At 39.9% G+C, this 18,181-nt stretch overlaps 1 protein-coding gene across 3 annotated transcripts in view; it reads right to left on the minus strand.

Moving 5' to 3' along the window:
• The window catches only part of rbfox3a (RNA binding fox-1 homolog 3a), a gene marked incomplete at both ends in the record, with an annotated part of 224,532 nt that overhangs the window by 21,123 nt on the left and 185,228 nt on the right, over positions 1-18,181 (minus strand). For 2 of the 3 annotated variants that reach the window (XM_084567708.1, XM_084567707.1), the window contains 3 exons: positions 654-746; positions 6,419-6,472; positions 16,992-17,138. In XM_084567708.1, coding sequence (XP_084423834.1) covers positions 654-746; positions 6,419-6,472; positions 16,992-17,138 — 294 coding nt within the window. The remainder of the gene's footprint in view (positions 1-653; positions 747-6,418; positions 6,473-16,991; positions 17,139-18,181) is intronic. The other variant, XM_084567709.1, reaches the window with a different exon arrangement.

The raw sequence follows: 18,181 nt of genomic DNA on the forward strand, positions 1-18,181 counted from the left end.
CACCCATGTTTTTATGATTTTGTTTAGGCACTTCAAGCTCTTGGTTAACGCACAACAACCACCACGTCCTGCTCAAATAACAATGTCAGGAAATCAGATAAATGGTAAAACAAACATCTTTCCAGTCATATATCACAGACCATCAATGAATAACATTGATACCAGGACGGATAGTGAGCAAGAGGATGGTAAAATCAAAATGGGACAGTGACAGCTAAGAATTGAAGGCAGTAAGCTTTAATATTTTTCATTTGGATTGAATTTATTTCAAGCAAAGAAGTTTCTTACTCAAATGAAATGTGAGCTCATGCACATGCCACAGGTACAAACACACATGACAAAACCCACAATAAACCAAACAGGATTGATAATTCGTTCCGAAACACTTTAATACACTATCATACTGCCGAATAGGTATGTCGTTCTCACACACACTTACGGATCAGGGTTCGGCATGCAGCGTTCAAGGTGCAGCAGGCAGGTAGGGAGGAGGAAATGGATAGTGGAAGAGAGGAAAGGGAGGGAGTATTTCAGGATACATCAGGCAGAAAGAGAAAGGAAGGAAAGAGTCGGGGGAGGAGGAGTGGCATAAAAGAACGGGGGGGGGGGGGGGGGGGGGCAGGAGGTAAGGAGAGACAGTAAAAGGAAGGCACCTCTATTTTGCGTCCCTCTACGATTGTACCATTTAGTTTCTCCCGTGCACGGTCAGCATCTGCACTCGTTTCAAATGTTACAAACCCAAAGCCCTGCAGTGGCCACGAGGTGGGGTTGAAAATCAAGCAACAAATGAAGGAGGTCCAGAAATGAAACGATGAAACAAACAGGGAAAAGAAGAGAGAAGAAAAAGACACAAAGGACAGATGAGAGAGCTGCAGGTCAGGACGAGGTCTATATCTAGAAGCAGAAGCCAGAGAGATGTCAGGCCGGTTAGACAAACATGGGAAACAAAGCTGGAGTTACAGTAGGGAAAGCTGGGAACACGGGACATCACGACCACAGACAAGAGCGCTGATTATACTTAAATTACCACCTCATAGTGTGTGCATGTCTGTGTGTGTGCTTGTGTAGAGTCCTCTGCTGTCTCGCTTTTAGTGCCTGGTCTCTGCTGCACATGCATTTACAGGAACACTGGACCTAATTGCATTAGCAGATGGAATGAAAGTCTCAACACACAGCAGCAGAGTTTGGGGTGTGCATATAATTGCGTGTGAGTGCATGTGTGTTCGCTATAGGCTGCAGTTGATCTGCTGGTGTGCAGAGGCCCTGTGGGAGAGCAGATAAGTGCCATACAATTACAATCTCCGCAGCATCAGTCAGCCGTGACTTTCTGAGCCCCAGGACGCAGCTCTGTCTGTGTCTCAGACTGGGCCTGGAGACGCAGCTCACTCAAACGGTCTATATGCAGTAAAACATGCCTCCAAACCTTGCATCACTGCAAAGCCTTGTCTTCTTCCTTGACATTAAAGCGGGCAGAGAGTAGAGCTTTTAAATAGCATTTACTTTTAATAATCACTGCAGAGGGCTTTATGTTAAATGTTTTGTAATTCGATATCAGTGCTGTTGAATTTGTAGTGGTCTTAATTAAAAAAAATCTCACCACATGAGACCACACGCGCTGTGGAAATATAATGCATGAATTATTTCTGTGTTTTCATAGCCTACTGATCTACAGAATACACAGCCAGTACATGGATAATAACAATCCTGCAGTCATTCAAATCATTTAAAAAATATACGTTGTTTGTCTTCAGATAGAGTTGCTTCAGAAAATATCGAGACCCTTTCATTTACTGCATAATTAATTGCATTGCATTTAAATAAATTAAACCTATTATAAATCGGCGCTGCATTAAGCCTTAATGACATTTTTTATTTATTTTTTTTAGAATTTCTTTCAAATTAAAAAAATAAATAAATGTCGATTAATATAAGAGGACATTTGAATTCACTGGACATATTGTAGTTTAGCTATCAGTATATGAGATGCTGCATCATTAGACAGAGCTGTGAGCGTTCCCAGGAGCACAACAGTTGTGACATGAAGTAGTCTGAAACCACCAGGATTGTTCCCAGACTAAAATGACTACCCTAGTGATCTTGGTCAGAGAGGTGACCAGTGTAACCTCACAGAACCTTTGTGGAGAGACCTGGAGAAGGCAGTTCACCAACACTTCCCAACCCATCTGACAAAGCATGGTAAAATCTACCAGGAAAGAATTAAAGACAGCCAAGTTGGGGAAAACTAAAACAGGATTAACAGGATTAAGTAGTCGACAATAAATCCATGAAAGAAAAAAAAACAACACATAGAATTGGTTGATGCTTAACCACTTCACTAAACTCCACTGACAAAAGTTGAGGCCAGGTCACCTTTAATTTGTTGCACATGGGGCATTTATATCTCTTTAAATTCTAGATTTCTTTCCTGAGGAACATTTATAAAAATGTTATTACAGGTTATTGAGTGAACAATTAATGGAAACAATGCAAATTTTATAAGTTTATAAATTCAAATTAAATTTACTGAACGGCTGAGCAGCATTTTTACCACTTCTTTTTTCCATATGTTATTTCATGCACCACAGTACATTTTTATTCTGCACTTGCTTAGCATTTCAACCACAGTGCAAGTTGTGGAGGAACACAATAAACTGTTTTCAGCCACGATGGCCTGAGTATGGGAAGCGGCCATTGCGGCCTAGTCAAGTGGGAACTCTTAAGACTCAGTGAGGAGGCCTAAGTGGATGTATGTATCTTGTAATGGAAAGATACATACAAAGACAAATGGGCCTTTACTTTAACAGCAGTAAAGTACTGATAACAACAGATGAGTGCTCTGTTCTCCTGACAAATATCATACTTTTAAATAAACGTATAATATATAAAGTCACTTAACCAATGTGGTCTTATTCAGTATAGGAATATAAGATTATTCTTTAAATTCTTCTCTGTCCTGTTCAAAAATCCAAATATACAAATAACATACACATATCACAATGTGTATGAACATAGAAATGGAACTGGCTCAATAATCCACCTAAAGAAATTAAATTAGAACGTGTATGTTACAATTCCAACTTGCGACTTAATGTTTCTCCAGATGACTTCAAGGCTTGATTCTACATACGATGCTTAAAAGCTCTGGGTTTAACTACATCTCTACTGGAAATTATGATCAATAACTCTAAGATTGGAGGTGTAATAAACACGAGTGTAAAAAAGACGTTCTATTAGGAGGTAATGAGTAATTTGGTGAGATGATAAAAAAATTAAAAAAAATAAAAGATGAAAATGAAAAAAACAAGAAAACAAACCAGAAATAAGGTTGGCAGCAGGGCTAGGCAAATTAAACTGTACTAATGTAAAACTCCTCCTGCTACTAGAATCTACAGAGACAAACTGAGTAGGAAAATTCCAACATCTGAAAGCAACACAAAGTTAAAAATGTGTGTTATTCTAGTTGCTGATCAAAACCTTTTGTGTGCACAGTGATCATATCATTTATACAGTCTTATCATTTCATCCTAAATATTCAGAGCAAGAGCCAGCAGTCTGATGTTAATATTTAAGGAAGTGTTAACCTTGGTTGCTAACTGTACCAAAACCATTGACTTTTTTCTTCATGGGGCACGAAAAGAAAAAAAAAAGCAACAAAAACTACCAGGGCAAGTACACCTTACATACAGCCCAGTCCACAGCACTCTCTGCCAGATGCTCTGGATTGCCCACAGCAATAAAAATGTGCTGCACTGCAAAAAATTGGAAACCAATGCCAGCTGAGTGGAGCTCTGGTTTTAACTGTCAGAATGGACGTCAGAGCACAAATACCTTAGAGTCTGGCTTCTGATGTGGGGTCCTAATAGATGTGACACAAACAAGTGAATAACATTTAACATCTTAACGGACGAAGGGACTATATTGTGTCAAGTAGCACCTGTCTAAAAGTACTAAGTCAGGGTACAGTAAATGATCTGGATGGCTGCATAGTATCCTCTCTAGATGAAATGCAGTTTTCATTGTGAATGCATCAAAGACAGTTAATTCATCCCACAAGAATGGCACAGCCATTGTTGGGACGATTTCCTGAATTAAAGCAGTCAGAACAGAAGTTTAGAGTTTATTTGCCATTTGCACAAGTACATTACCGTACCGGTACACTGGAATTCTTGTGCGTTTCCCTGAGTCAAGTTTACTAAAATGCAAAAGTTGAAGTTCAATGAATCAATCTGCTTGAGAGTAGGTTTGCAAACAGTCCAAAAAGTGTTTTGAAGAACCAGCAGATCTGGGAACATGCCAAATTGCTAACAGTTAGGTGCTTTTTCCAAATCATTCGAGCACCCCCTAAGCCAGTCCCCAGTGTTCTGATGTAATGCTTTGTCCATTTCATTATCTACAAAACCTAGTCAACAAGTGCGGTCAGCAACTGCTCCTGGCCTGCTTTGTCATGGTGAGAGTGAACTTAATTCAATTAGACTGACTGATAGGCTCTTTGGCTTGTATCTTGGGCCAGTTGTTGCCCTTTAATTCTTTCACCAGATACTACAGCATTGTTTAGGGCCCTGGGCATCATGATTTCATGCATAGGATTCATTGCCTTCTACTGGGTATGAAGATAACATAGGCCAGTGCCTGTTATGTAGACAGATAAAAATACATCTAAAAAAAAGCTTCTGACTTTTCTGTACATTCAGTGTCCTTTACCCTGGTACTAATGGTCGCCTTTCCTTTCTTTATCATCCTGTGTTTAAGTACTGTAATTAGTGTTCTGGGCAATAGCATATGACCACACAGATGTTTGTGTACTCAGGTAACTGGTAAGCAATACACCAAAGTGGCAATGTTACTTCCTAGATTCTGGCATAAATACAGTGTAAGTCATGTTTCTTGTTAGAGATTCTCCAAATAGATGGACGAACGGCCTAACCCTCTCCAGGTAAATCATGGTTCTCTGGCCCTCGTGCTGACCTTTCCTCAGATGTAGGCATGTGGAGAACTAGACATATCTTTGATTAAGCTGTATGCCACAGCAATCTCATCCTGTCACATAGGCTTTGAGGAGAGATCTGTTTCGGCACACTCCTTGATTAAGAACTGTCGTGCACTCTTTGGCATCTCAGTGGAATCTACTCCTGCCGCTGCCTGCACTGGGGAATCCCCCATTCTGCTTGATAACCCAAATCTCCCTGAAGATGCTTTCTTTAGAAACCGTGTTCTTCTTGGCACTGACTTCAGCTGAGAGAGAGAGTGACACTGAGAAGACAGGCGCACCACTATTTAACTTCCACATTTTTCATTTAGATCTAGGAGAATGATTCCTCCAGGTCAAGGGTTATCTCCCACATCACAAAGTGAAGCAGAAGTGCTCTGCCCAGTGTGTGCGCTGTCTCATTATGTTTTGCATGTGGTTAACATCAATCAGACACATAAGTTTTTGGGCCGCGACTAGGACTGTCGCAAAGCATGTCCTTGTCAAAACAGTGTCTGTCTCACTGGCCGTGAGATGCTTTAAATCGAGAGCACAACGCTTCGAGAACGGAGCCTCCACGGGGAGTCCACTCCACACGAGCCTTATCCTCATCCATAGCCCTCCTCAGAGGGATGATGCTGGCAGACATCTGCACAGTGGGCCTCTCCATGTCCCTTCATTGATTTCTTCCTGCACTATATGTCCTCCCTGTCTCACTCTGTTTTGAGCGCGCTAGAAAGCCAGTGACGTAACGCCAGGTCTGGAGCATTTATGCACATCATGAGCTGAATGAGGGGATCCTACTCTTGTGCAGTAGCAGGTGTGTTGTGTGTAGGAAAATGAAGTCTTCACAAGCTTTCCTCCCTGCCTTCACATTTATGACCTTGATCCGGTGCATATGTTCTGCTTGTGAACCTTGATGCTGCAGTGGCTTTGACTATATTCAGCTACTGTATGTCCTTATCTCAGTGGGCATGATGACATAGAAATGTGCAAAGTAGAAACGTATATATACATAATGATACAGTTAATATTTTGATTTGAACTCCGTCTTATCAGTGTGTTTTAAACATTAATACTGTTAATTGAAACAGGCAGTAGTGTAACAGCATGGAGTTATACCTTACTTCTCTGTACTATAGGCTGGGAAGCTAACCAGAAAGTACAGTGTATGTTTGCAGACTGTGCGAATCTTAATGCCACTGTTAAGATAAGTGGGAGGCAATCGTTGTATGTCACAATGTATGGCAGGCCAGTAAGGTGTAAAAGCTGCCTGGAGGCGAGTGTCGCTGATAGGACCGTAATTACTATTAGACAGCGGGAACGAGAGCTGTGAAGACAGTGAGGGACTGCGAGAGAAAAGGAGGGCAGGGGACAAATACAGTCAGCTGGAAAATTGTATGTGCGCGTGAGAGAGACGTGTTCATGATTGTATGGTTACAGTGCACTTACCTTGGAGCCTCGCTCGTTAAAAATAATCTCCACGTCTAAAATCTTGCCAAATTGCTGTGAAAGACAGGGGGAGAGGGTGGACAGAGGATAAAGAGAAAAGCAGAAAGGAGGAGGAAATAATTAGAATATGCCGACCTGCAATGTTCTCGGCAGCAAGAAATATTAATAGAAAAATGTACTCAGTAAACCCCAGTTTAAAAACACTACACAGCTCTATACTCTAACACCCTCCCCCTCATTACAAGAAAGGTCAAGCAGTCAATGCTTCAAATTAACTAACTCCTCTGCACCCGACAATGAGATTAATAAAATATCCATTTACTCTTAATGCTGTTTAATGCTGTGTTTGCTCTGTCGTGGTAATAAAGAGGTGCGTGTGTGCGTGTGTGTGTGTTAGGGACTAGGGCTATGCAGTGTTAATGAACATTACAGTGGTGGATGTGGACGTTATAGCAGCAATGCCTCAGCACGCACCACTGATCTTAATGATGCCCATCATCTCGCTTTTACTCTCCCCTCTCAAAAAAAGAAAGAAAAAAAAAAGAGCAGTTAAAACAGGAAATGTCTTGTATTTGTGGGTGGGGGCTGGGTGGGTGAGGGGAAAGGGATAGCCCATCAAGGCTAATGGTAAATCATACATTTGTTTATGTGCTCAGGATACAGACTATCACTGTAATTAGCTGCCAAAACTCACCAGGCTAACCATGAAGCTGGTGCACATAGGTTCTATTTTGATCTCACTCTTAATGGTGTTGATTGGTTCCATGCTTCATTTTAATTGGCTAATTACTGTAGATTCATTGCGCCTAGCCATGCATGTAAGAATAAATAAGATAAATCCTGGCCCTGTGACTTTTAGACATGGTAAACATTCCAGCAGAGGAAGGGGCAACTACTTTTAGACTGTCTTGGTGAACGCATGAATATATGGGAATGCAAGCAGCTAGGATTAGATCTGTTCCTCTAATCAAGGTTCAAAATTCATATTATATTAACTGAGAGCACAAAGTAGAAGTTAATAAATAGTTTAGAGATATTTAGTACTTGAAATACATTTATCTATGTAGCCGATTCTAAGAGTGAGACTAAAGCGTCTGAAAATATCTACTAATGTCTCATGTCTATGTGACATATATGCTGTTGAGACACTTTTTGGTCATTTAATCATTTAGTCAAGCCAAGGCTGCAAAAACACTTTTACAACCCAGCATTTTAGACTTTTTATTGTAGTTTTTGGTACGCACTGTAACAATAAAGTTGATTTGTTTGCTCTACTGAAGAGAAATCTCCTTAGACATGAATAAATACCACCATTAAAACACAAATCAGCGGAAGCTCAGTTTGAGCCTGTGCTGTAGGAGCAGCCGGGATGAACTCATGGCTGTGTGAACTAAAGCAGCGCTAACCTTGCCTCGCAGTATGGTAATGCTCAGCCTTGTGCTCCCCATAACTAGACCTTGAATCAAGTAGTTTATTTCAATAAATAAATAAACATGGAGCAGGCAGCAGAGCAAAGGCAAGGTCACAGCACCAGCACCAGCCCTGAAGATGAACGAAGTCCACCAGCAAAATGCATGTCAGATCATATACATGCATGATTTGCATGCATATTGCATGTTCACGTGGTGTTTAAGCAGAATAAATGAACACACTCAAAGATCAGATGTTGTTAATTTCTTCCCAATATACAACATGATACTTTAATTAAGCGTGGCATCTGTTTATCAGATTTGTGAATGAATAAAAGATTTAATGGCTTATTTCTTTTCCAAATTTTTGTGTTTGGTTGTGCATACAGACAGGATTAGAGTTCAAGACAGAGGACACAGGATACAGATGAGAGCTCTCTTTCTCTGCCTTCTCTGGCGTCTGAGCATGAAAGTGTGTGTTTGTGTCTGCATACACAGTCATGTAACATTTAACAATCGGATGCACACAAGAACACCGTTAAGACGATTACACCCTCTGACATACTAGCTCTGGGCCTTCAGAAAAAAATAAAGAGGCCTCAAAGAATCCCAAAAGTGTATAACAGGATCATTTGTTGATGTCATAGTGGATGTGACTACAATCAAAAAGTCACTGTACAAATTTGACCTGCATGGTAGGTGTGGCAGGAAAACGGCTTTGTTGTCCACACCGAGCATTAGAGAAAAACTAACAATCAGTGTGCCCTGGACAGAATAATCAAAGATACAGTTATATGGCATCGTAGAGAAAATTCGGCATCATACTGAGATTATGCTTAATGTAGTAGCATTACAACAAAAGTCCAAATAAATACTATAAAAAAAAGAAATGTATGGTTTTAGAATGGCCTTACAAATACAGCGAACACTGTAGAGATTTTGCATGGTCAGGATCTGGTTGACAGTCATGCCAAATTCTTACAAGAAGATATTTCTGCTAAATATGCACTGCTACAATATGCTTATATTTTAAACAGAATAATATTACATCTGTTGATACTGAATGAGTAATTGAAAAAACAGAACACTTTTATCTGAGGACAGGGCTGTAAAGAAGATCATATATTGTTGGTCCAAATATGTCAAAGAAGCCTACTCATACTGTCCATAAGATGCACTTTCTTTTTTAACCTTGCACTTTGGGTTGTTCTAAAGTGGAGAACAAAGAACGTGTAACGGCATAACTGAGTATCTGAAAATACTATAATGATAAGACTAGCTTTACTTGTGATGTTTTAAAAAATAATACAGTTGACATTTTCTTTCCTTCCTTTTCCTCAGCTTCCAGTGTCAACCCTCAGATTTGGGTCTCTAATTTTAAGGATGTAAGATTTTAGATTTTGGTGTGTCGCTTTCTGTATTACAAAAGTGTTATTTAATTTAAAATTTACTTCACTTTATTTACAGTTTTATTTTATTTGATGTTCAGTCATTTTACAGAATCCTAAAAGATAATTGAGCTCATTTTGAGAATAGGAACAAAGGACGGCCTTTCTATTTTAAAACGCAGATCTGTTTTTGTTTTTTTTCCCCCAGTATGCCCGTTTGAAATTAACATCAGGGAAGATTCATCATCAATTTTGTTAAATGTAATTAAACATGTGAATTGTTGTAAACGTGATAAAAAAATAAAAATTCTTAAAATAAATTTCATTTTATTGTAAAAAATAATAAAATTATACTTCATTCATTTTAGTTCCTTTATGTTTTATCTGTATCTGTGAATTTCTACGAGCTAATGTGTGTGTGTGTGTGTTGTAAGAATTTGTTCAATCAGTGGGTGTGTCCTTCAGATCAAATCATTAAGAACCGAGGCAAATAACTGCGATCCTCCACTCAGCCTAATGAGTGGGATGAAAGCTACCCTTAATTGTTGTCCACAATGGCTGCGTTATTTCATTAGAACTAATTACCCTGTCAGCCATGCCAGCGGTAGGAGAGGCCAACGCATCACACACACACACACACACACACACACACACACACACATAGCCCTAGTTAGCACAAATACAATAGTCTTGGATCAATGAGCTGATGAACAAGAAACCAGGAGGTGAAACAGAATGAAGTGTGAAGTTTGTTACTGGGGTTTGTCTGTTATGGTGTGAACACACTTAGCCGTCTAAAAAAATGGGCGAATTTGTGAAATCTTGTTTTATGCAACAACAAAGAAAAAGGCTAGGTACAACACAAGAATTGCATGGTAAGTTTGCTGCCACTATTATGCCTAATAACAAGAGTTAACACAAATACAATTTATATAGTAACAGAAGATTTCTAATCACATGGGCCTGTAAAAGGGACATAAGACTATTTGTGGATGTTCCATGCAGATTGCTCAAAATGTATTCCAGAAAATATTTGGAAAATCTGCATTTAAAGGTGCTTTATGTGATTAAGAAGTGTCATAGAAGGGTATTTTCTCAAGTAGTGTTATATGAAGTGTTATATGAAAATACCAAAACAATTTTTTTCTGTATCTCTCTGTCTTCCATACCAATTTCCATTAGCATTTCCAAAATATAATGATTCATTTTTCAAGCAGATTCCATAGATTTCTTAATGAAATGATCCCCATACATTCAACCATAATATTACTCAGTAGGAAATAATATAATAATAACTATTATTGTTGGGGACAAGTGGTCTCCAGTATTTCTGGCTGCAGAATGCTGCATGGGGAAATGTAATACACAACAACACGGATAAATCGGGCTCTGCACACACAGTGTGTTTGCATAGCAGATAAAAAGTTTTTGGGCTTACCTATATATGTGTGTATATCCATGCGTATTTTATTCAGTTTGTCACATTTTCACCTCCAAGAACATCATTAGTGTTATAGCCAACCTAAAGGTAGGGTAAGCCATTCCAGTCCCATACACTTTTTTATCAAACTCTGCAAGTATCTCTCCACAGTCCACTACTGTATATGTCCCACAACAGGGGGTGTTTGTGCTCATTTGGGGAAAACGAGGAGAGACGAGGGAAAGGGGACCGTATACAGTAGTACGAGGGATGTTCATTAGCAGAGGATGGAAGGTGTAGAGGGTCGGACTCATGTTGAACTTCAAAAAGGAGAGGTGGTTGTGGCAGGCAGAGAAAAAAACATCTGTATTTTTGATGTAATTCAATAAATTATACCTTTTTTCCTATCAAACTGATAGTGGTTACATTTAAGATGTAGAGCGATGGATTTTTAAAATGTTTTACATTCTGTCCTTACCTTAATTTACCTCTTTTCCAAGGTTCAGTGTGAAGCTAGCTGTCTCCATTAGTCCAAATTAGAGGTGGGAGAGTCGGAAGGATAAACCAGTCTTGGTAAGCTAACACACAGCATGGAACTCTCACAGATGAGATGACTGCCTTTATACCGCATACGCTTTCTTGGAAGTTGGATGTTGGCCTAAACCTTGCTCTAATAAGCCTCCAAACTCATACTTGGATGTCTAGGTCAGACTTTATTAGAATAAAAGTGTATAGCACATCTGACTTTACTTTGGTTTTTTATATAAATATGCTGGGTGTTTTTTAAATTTTTGTTTTGGTCAATTATTTTAAAAGTTGACAATTAAAACGATTGTATGGACTGTTTGGTTTTGTGTTGTTTTATTTCATATTTGACAAAATCAAATGAGGAACATTTTGTTTTTATTTAGTATTTTTTGTCATTTTGGACTTTTATTGCATTCTGGACATTTTTTGTACACATGTACACATTTAACAGCCGCTTTTTGAGCATGCATCCAAATCTTCATGGTAGCTTTCAAAGGAATTCAGAAACAACTAAAATATTTATTTGATATGGTCAATCCCTAACGCCTGTGATGAGGCAGACAAAAGTCTGCACGTAGTGTTTATATTTCCTGTATTAACTACACGCAAATAGATTGTATTGTAGTATTGTATTGTATTGAATATGTAGTACTGTATTTTAATATCAAAGTTATTACCACAGCAAATGTACTCCACTACATGTGCTAGAATCAACGTCTGTGCTAAGTGCTAGAAAGTGCTAATGGCATGTCATTCAAGCAGAAACCTTCTCAGAATGGGTCTTGTCAGTGTTTTTATTAACGTAAAGCACAATTTTAGACCTGTCTGCCCTTGGTGGTTGTTGTGGTATTGCATTTCATATCCTAATTCTATTTTTGAAACCAACAAATAAGCAGAGATTTTAAAATGAACGTGTTCAATTAAAGTTCCTCGCAGTTGTACAATCTGCTGAACATGTGCTTTTCGTACAAAAAGAAAGTGTAATCAGAGTTACTGAAGGCAAAACATCTCTGAAAAGTAGTAGTACAAAACTAATTTGTAATTTTCAAAAAAATAATATCTATAACTGAAGCTCTTGAGTGTATGTTTATTGGTGTATGTTACACTGTTATTGTTTTTAGGAGCGTGTAGCTGACAGCCCTCCTATATTTATAGCGCCCAAAACACAGTATCTCAAAACTGATGAGTCGAGGCACCGATGGTAAACTGAGCAATAACTTGTATCACTCTCCTTATCTATTCTAAACATTCTAATTGTCTTAAACAACACAAACGCACTGGGAGGCCTGTGGGACACAACAATGGCAGGGCTCCGGCTTTCTAACAACCCACTCAGTAGAAATGTCTCCGCTGCTCCATCATACAGTATGTTGATGAAAATGACTACATTTGTAGATTATAATTACACCTTGCTTCCTCAGAGGCAGCGCCGGTTAGAGTGGAGCCTTATGGAGTAATTGGGGAGGCAAATGAGAGTGTAGCCATGAACGGGAGACATTAAAAAGAATTCCCTTGCTTGGAACACTGGGCTACCTGGAATGCTGGAAGCCTTCAGAACAGGTGATTAGGCAGGAGTAGGTGTCATTAAAATTCCATTAGCACAAAACCCAACTCCTGGTGCTCACTGCAAACACACACACAGACACACGCAGCTGAGGTAGACCATAAGTGCATGTGTGTGTGCGTGACACACTTAGCATGTGTGTATGTGTGCAGAGTATCTAATGACTCATTTAGGACCCCTACCTCTGGGAATGTGACAGTAAGGACCCTCTTGCGGCTGGCTCACTAAGTGCCTGCTTATTAATTAAACACAGCTGAGGCTCAGGGGACGGCAACAGTTCTGCATCAGCTTGTCAAGTTTCACTCTGTATGGGGCTAAATGAACGGGGTCCGTCTGCGAGTGCAGCCCAGTTGGATCCACTGGCAGACATCTTGGTTCCATGCATCAGAAATAATTACGAGAAATCCACGATAGGCCCAAAAACAAACCCACAGACGCTGACATGTGGTCAGACTGGGATTGCTTCCCCACTGTTTGAGGGATGCAGAAATCCAAATAACCCTGGGTGGGTAAGCAAATGAGCAGGGGATGCAGGAAGTTTACAGTCCCAGGGAATTATTTGAGATGCAGTCCTCGATTACAGATTTCAACCGCATCTTGAGAATGACAGAATTGAATCTGAGAAAGGGTGCTGTGAATGCCAATTATCATTCTACCATTAAAATGCGCTTCTCCAGCCTGGTAATTTCCCTCCAAATGTGTTTTTCTAATTATGAATTAAACTCAAATAAGCTTGGGTAATGAACCCAGTTTTATCCTTTTCCGAGGCCGTACTTTTACCACTTGGTGTGCTTCCGTTGCTGCAGCCATATTCAACAGTCAGATTTTATTCCTGTGTCCTGAGCTCAGCTTCTGAAGGTGTTTGTGAATTACAGGATAATACACAGTAATACTCCCTCAAAGACAGACATCGAGGTTGTGGCTGCATCACCTCTGATTGAACTTCTTTATAAGCCTTTGTTTAATGCTCTTGTATTACTTTCCTATTACAGCTTTTGCTGAAATGACACAGAATTCCATTTGCTGTAATGCCCCAGCTATTGCCTTTGTTTGCATTGTGGTGGTAGACTAGTAGAACCGTAATGGGAGATTGAGCCAGTTGCTCACAAGTCCCAATTTAAGTGAATGGAGGAGAGTGCCACTAGAGCCTATTGTGGTCTGGACAGTAATGCCACTGCTCTGCCCACAACCATTAATCCTTAAAGCTGAACCATTAACAGTGAGAAAAAAAGAAGAGGCTGTGTGTGACACTCTGCTGAATGTGCCTCTGTGTGTGTGTGTGTGTGTGTGTGTGCCTTTTACATCCTCTACTAGCAGAAAGTAACCTAACACAATAGATCAAAACTGCTAGATGGACATTCTTAAGTCACAATAAAAGAAATGTGTGAACTTTTCTAGTGACCCATCACTATTTATAATTTTTTTGGGGAAAAATGGAAAATGTTGGAAAAGATACATTTGAAATTCATAAAATTAGCTAAAAGACACCGTATGGGATAAACACTAAAACAAACTTTAATTAGTTTCTAATTTTGTGTCTGAAGGAACAGAAAGATCGATTTTAAAGGGGGCATGGATGGAGTAGTTAAGTTGTTACACTTGGTATTTTTCTTGTAGTCGGACCAGTACAATTAATCCCACTGGAAAACATTTTGTAGACTAATCTGACATGATCAAAATCTCCTCTCTAACTTCAGAATGACTCATTCACAGTGTGTTGTCATTTGGTAAACGGATGTGAGCTGGTTATCTCACTGAAAAGCTGCTGGATGAAAAGCTGGCAGATCTTCACCTAACAGCTCGTCCTGGCTGCTCTTTCTTGTTTTATTATTCATACGCTATTTCAAACTGAATCGCTGTCAGAATATACCAAAAATGAGTGTCATCTAGTTCTGAAGATTCGTGTTCAATTAGCAGCAGGTGCTCAGCTTGTTGACAAAACACATTAGTCTGGAAGTCAGACCAACCACAAATGTTCTGGGGTGGAAAGTTGATCTGGAACCCTTTCAGTGGGAACTGATCAAGCTCCATCAAAGATCTGCTGGGCCAATCAAATCTTTTGGGCAGACTTTATGTGGCGTAGTTATAGAAGCAATCTGTGCCGTGAAGTTGAATTTGTTTACAACAAAATGGCCCTGATTGTTGTGGGATTATCCTGTTGCATACAGAAGTATTTCTTTTTCTCTGTATCCGTTCAAACACATTGCTTTCCTTTGATTATTTCATATTCATTAAAAGTCAGCATGTATTTTGCAAATGGTTGTTAAATGTTGTTAAATGGTTTTAATCTGAAGCTGTAGCAGTAGTTTCATCAGTCACAGTTGTGCTACTTCATCCAGAGATAGATAGATAGATAGATAGATAGATAGATAGATAGATAGATAAATAGATAGATAGATAGATAGATAGATCGTGACGTAACGAACCTATATCTAATTGAAAATCGTCCACCTTAAAGAAGAAATGCCCCCAAGTTCTGATGGGAAAAAAAAAGTTTTATGACTCCCCTCATTGTGAGGGCCAATGCTTTAAGTCCCTCCATTGTGTTCTTAACAAGGCTGGATGACCTCTGAACATCTCTGATTGTAGTGAGAGCTACCGGATTGTCTGTCTCTTCTAATAGCCGTCTTCTGTTCCTTTCCATCTTCCTGTTTCTTTCTCTCTCACAATCCCTACTCCGCCTCTACCTGATGATGCCACTGGTTAATTGTGCTGCCGTGCTCAGTGCCTCTGAGACCTCACTAAGAGACTGAAGACAGTTTGGAGAAAGTTGAGAGTCCCAGTCCTTTTTTCCAGAAAACACACACTTACACAACACAAACACAAATCCGAACAGACACACACTTCCCCCCCATAACTGCAGCTGTCACCTTATATACACCTAATGAGGATAAACTCCTTTTAGCCTGGCTGAGGAATCCCATTAATTGTGACTCCACTGACGGGCCTTTCCATTCCCTTCTCTTCTCCCCACATCAAAAGCTCTCTGGCTGGGGAAGGCGAGTGGGCCGACTCCCCTCCTCCTGGTACAAAGTACCTACAGTAGCAGATGTTAAACTCCGTTGGAGGAACGGGGAGGTGGGTGGTAGTGTCTGAGGGCGGTAAATCTCAGGCTTCCTATTATATTAAATGCTAGTGCTGGATTTGTGTCAGTAAATCTATACTCGGTAATGTGTCCGTGTTAGTGTGTGAATGGAGGTAGGTAGACTTCCCGATCAGCAAACACCTGAGCGGCTGATACTCATGATGTGTGTGTTCGGTGTTGTTTGGGAATAGGCTGCCAGGGCATTAAATTAGCTGTCCCTTCTCTATCATCCACTTTATTCCCTGTCTCCTCTGTAATCAAAAGTGCAGAAGTCCTTCCTTTCTCAGGCGAGAGAGAGAACTACCACAGTTCTGTGTAAATGGGATTTAAACAAGTAAGATATTGTTTATCTTTAGGTAGTTTTTAAATCGATGTGAAGAAAGAGAGCAGGAAGGAAAGGAACTATAAAGAGTTCATTATCTGCAGTTCAGAATAATAAAAAAAACACTCTTGTTGAACTTATGATCTTATTGAAGGTTGTAACATCAACTGAACTGACTTGACTCTTATGAAAATATGTAAAGATTACGTAGATTATGTGTATCTGTATTTGAACACAAGTTCTAGTATCATTGCAAGGAGTGGAGACTGATTAATTAAGACCTAATCAAGAAAAAAGAAATGGGATATTTTTTTCATTTTTTAAATATAGGCCTTGACCAAGCAGTTCAGAAGTCATGTATTATACTGTATTTTCCCGTATCAAATACATTCACAATTTCCAAAAACATTAAGTAAAAGGACAAATAACATGCTAACCTTTTGAAGAAAAGAATTGAAATTGCTCATGTGAGCACTGGTGCAACAACATAAATCTCTTTTCATTTTATTTTAACACAAGTGAATTATAATTTTTAGAATCTGCTTTAAATAAGGGGAAGGGATAAGTGTGTATTACTCTTTACAACTCAGCTGCTCAGAAAGCTCAGTTTACATTTTGATGAGAGAACCATCTGGCACGACTGAACTAGACCTGTTTTTTTTTTTTTTTTTATTATTATTTATTGTTTTATTAGTTGCCACTTAATTTCTTCTTCTGCTGCTTTTGACGTATTTAACAGTTTTGACCTCACAGGGCCTATTACTGCAGAGTAACTTCAGATTCCGCTTGCCTTCCATAGATTTTTGTGACTCAGTTTAGAAAAGCTTTGTGTGAATGTGGTGCAGTTATCATCTCACCCCGAACATTTGCCGGAGGTCAGGGTCCCGGAAACGGAAAGGGATGTTGGAGACATGTAACCTCTTGGGCTGTTGCTTCTCTGATGAATCGCTGGGCTGCAGGTGGAGCTGCTGGGAGCCCTCCGTTTGTGCAACCTCCTCTGCCTGCTGCATGGAAAACACAGCATACATTAGCTTCTATAGTGCAACTACAATACAATACAAAAAAAGACCCAAGTGAAGGCAAGGTTGTTTAGTCTCACAGTGAAAGAGCAGTGGTGACAACAAACAGATCCTCTACAATATTAGGACTGACAGAACAAAATGGTAAAATATTCAGAAAGTGGAAAAGTGTGTAAAAGATGAGGAAAGGATGGCATCCATGAGAGCTGCTCAAACTCCAGACTTCACTTATTATATTTTGTGAAGCTTTTGGTCATACCCCCTATCTCCATGGCAATTATACACTATATTACCAAAAGTATTCGCTCACCTGCCTTTACTCATTCTATGAACTGAAGTGCCATCCCATTCCTAACTCATAGAATTCAATATGATGTCGGTCCACCTTTTGCAGCTATTACAGCTTCAACTCTTCTGGGAAGACTGTCCACAAGGTTGAGGAGAGTGTTTATAGGAATTTTTGACCATTCTTCCAAAAGCGCATTGGTGAGGTCACACACTGATGTTGGTCGAGAAGGCCTGGCTCTCAGTCTCCGCTCTAATTCATCCCAAAGGTGTTCTATCGGGTTCAGGTCAGGACTCTGTGCAGGCCAGTCAAGTTCATCCACACCAGACTCTGTCATCCACGTCTTTATGGACCTTGCTTTGTGCACTGGTGCACAGTCATGTTGGAAGAGGAAGGGGCCCGCTCCAAACTGTTCCCACAAGGTTGGGAGCATGGAATTGTCCAAAATGTTTTGGTATCCTGAAGCATTCAATGTTCCTTTCACTGGAACTAAGGGGCCAAGCCCAGCTCCTGAAAAACAACCCCATACCATAATTCCTCCTCCACCAAATTTCACAGTTGGCACAATGCAATCTGAAATGTACCGTTCTCCTGGCAACCTCCAAACCCAGACTCGTCCATCAGATTGCCAGATGGTAAAGCGTGATTCATCACTCCAGAGAACGCGTCTCCACTGCTCTAGAGGCCAGTGGCGGCGTGCTTTACACCATTGCATCCGACGCCTTGCATTGCACTTGGTGAT

This window comes from Chelon labrosus (genome assembly GCF_963514085.1).
Source record: "Chelon labrosus genome assembly, chromosome: 19".
Lineage (NCBI taxonomy): Eukaryota > Metazoa > Chordata > Actinopteri > Mugiliformes > Mugilidae > Chelon > Chelon labrosus.